The sequence below is a fragment of the Sinocyclocheilus rhinocerous genome, unplaced genomic scaffold (genome assembly GCF_001515625.1).
Source record: "Sinocyclocheilus rhinocerous isolate Xijiao unplaced genomic scaffold, SAMN03320098_v1.1 scaffold7644, whole genome shotgun sequence".
In the NCBI taxonomy this organism is placed as follows: Eukaryota; Metazoa; Chordata; class Actinopteri; order Cypriniformes; family Cyprinidae; genus Sinocyclocheilus; species Sinocyclocheilus rhinocerous.
Window position 1 is genome coordinate 21,955 of NW_015637747.1, and position 2,832 is coordinate 24,786.

The window sequence follows — 2,832 nt, forward strand, 5'->3', positions numbered from 1 at the left end:
CTGCTCAAAGGGTTACACTTTTTTCAGTATTATATACTCTCATCTCTTATTGTGTGTGTTTGTGTGTTTTTCACAGAATGTTAAAAAGGAAGATCATGTTGAGTATGCACCTATTGCCATGAGAAGATGATCAAACTTAAATCCTTCTCTAAGTACAAGAACTCTGAAACCTCCTGCAACAACCTCAGTTCCAGTATGATATTGATTTATTTCATAAATCTGGTGGATTTTTGATGAACAGCAGGTAAAACCGCAACAAGAGACAGCAGTGTTTACAGGACAACTAACTAATATTATGCCTTTCTGTCACTACTAACAATAGACTTGAAAATGGTCAAATTCATAATGTAACAAAACTCAATGTGATAAGCATGTGAAGGTGACTGAGATGATCTCAGTTATATTTTAACACTGAACCAAAGCTCACTCTTTCTAACAGCCCACAATGAAATCATTCACTGGGTTGATTTACATATTTCAAACGGTTTTCTAAAACTGCAAAGTAAAGTGCATGGAATGACTAATGATACTCACCAGTGACAATAACGCTGAATATCTTGATGATACTGATTCTGTTGCTGCTGTTGATCTGTAGTTTATAAAGCCCAGAGTCTGTGATTGTGGTGTTTCTGACGGTCAGAGATCCAGTCTGATTAACATCCAGTCTGTCTCTGAATCTTCCATCAGGGTCTTCACACTGACCATCTGTACAGGTTTTATTGGGATCTCCTGTGATTTCAGCGATGAGAGTGTCATTAAAATACCATGTCATCAAATAATTCAGGTTAACTTCACCAGGATCTAAAGTAACAGATTCTCCCTCCTTCACTGACTTTCTCTTCATTTTATCTTGTTCAGGAGCATCTGAAACACAAACCAACAGCTGCTGGAGGATCTTTTTGAGGGGAACACACTACATGAGTGAACTGTGGAATCCTCTTTACTTTGTCTAAAAACCTAAATGTATCCTAAATTTAGCTAATAAGCATTTTTTTTATCAAATCCTCTGCACTTTGGATTTCTGATTAACTAAAAAAAATAAACTGAGTAACAGATGCATTTAAACAGACAATAATAGAACTTTCACCTTCATCAGAAGAAGACTAAATGATCAAATTAATAAATAATCAATGGAAAAGCAATGTTTTGAATCATACTGAAATAAAGATATATTTAAATATACAAATTCCACTTCAACAGTAAATGTGTTTTTGACAAAATTACCTGTATATGAACTAATATACAGATAAAGAGAAAACCACAATGTCACAGCAACATTTTAATGTACATGACTTGTTTTTACACATAATGACTTACCATATACAGCAAGAATGGAGATCTTTTCACTGATGCTGTTGCTGCTGATGATACGTAGACGATAAAGTCCAGAGTCTGTGGTTCTGATGTCTCTGATGGTCAGAACAACCTCAGTTTCAGAGTTTTGGGATTATGTGGATCACCACGTTGCAGCAGGATCACGCTGAAGCATGGTAATTAAAGATGGATACATGAAATGGTCTCCTCCAATGTATTTGTTTTGTAGTACAAAGACTTTTAACAGATCTAAATCATATGGCCCTTTGGAGAATTCTCATGTTAGTCTTAAAGACACCATGTGTGTAAATATCATTTAAAAAAACTGCAAAACGTAGATGCAAAATGCTCACCAAAAGCAGTGGTCTCATTGATTCACATCTGTACAGATATGTGGTTTTATCTGTTGGACAAACAGGTACTGCATGAGCTTGTATCTGCTAGATGTTTGTTTGTTTGAGAGTCAGTGTGAAAGTGTGTTTGAGGTGTCAATGGCGTGTGTGGTTGAAAGTTTTTTTTTTCCATTCCGGCTCATATGAAACCATTTGACTTCTGCTTTAGAAAAAGGAGCTTCCCTACAAAAAATACCAAATCCGACAGTTATATTTAGCTGCATTTTAAATTCCCATTTTTTCAGATTTTGCCATTGTTACTGCAATGTCTTTGTAGGCTTGTAGCATTACACCAAAGTCATAATGATCCCTTTATGATCTAAACTAAACTCCTTCCAGCAGATACTAAGACCCAATGATTAACACTATAATGACAAATTGATGACAGCAATGACATGGTTTCATATAAGAGATGCCGTATTGGACATCCCCTATAAAGCCATTCTTTTTTCTATTTATTAGAAATAAGGTCTGTAGAGGTGTAATGTCACACATATCTAAAACGCTGCAGTGGAATAGTTTCATACGAGGTGCACATATAGTATGGGATGTCCCCAATAAGTTTTGATCATTCGTTTTTTGGTCTTTGACATGATATAATGAACTTTTCTCCAACTCATTGTAAACCATTAACTTTCAGTGCAGATGTAATACCTCGTTATATAACATCTTATGCATTTAGTACAGTAAAACAAATGAACAATGCATTTAGAATGAATATATATATATATATATATATATATATATATATATATATTTCATTTTATGCCATAGAAGCACCTTTTTGTCTAAATGGTTCCATAAAGAACCTTTAACATCTGAAGAAACTTTCTGTTTGACAAAAGGTTCTTTGTGGCGAAAGAAGGTTCTTCAGATTACAAAAAAGTAAGAAAGAGATGGTTCTTTAAAGAACCTTTGACTGAATGGTTCTTTGTGGAACCAAAAATGGTTCTTCTATGGCATCGCTTAAGAGTGTATGAACTAATATACAGATAAAGAGAAAACCAAAATGTCACAGCAACATTTTAATGTACATGACTTGTTTTTACACATAATGACTTACCATATACAGCAAGAATGGAGATCTTTTCACTGATGCTGTTGCTGCTGATGATACGTAGACGTT

The 2,832-nt window shown here is 34.5% G+C and overlaps 1 protein-coding gene across 1 annotated transcript in view; it reads right to left on the reverse strand.

Moving 5' to 3' along the window:
* Positions 1 to 476: 476 nt before the first annotated feature.
* The window catches only part of LOC107749263 (muscle M-line assembly protein unc-89-like), a 16,041-nt gene continuing 13,685 nt past the window's right edge, over positions 477 to 2,832 (reverse strand). The window contains exons 7-8 of the mRNA XM_016564355.1: positions 1,318 to 1,414; positions 477 to 864 (exon numbers count right to left, since the gene is read on the reverse strand). Of these exons, the coding sequence (XP_016419841.1) occupies positions 521 to 864; positions 1,318 to 1,414 (441 nt within the window). The 3' untranslated portion in view covers positions 477 to 520. The remainder of the gene's footprint in view (positions 865 to 1,317; positions 1,415 to 2,832) is intronic.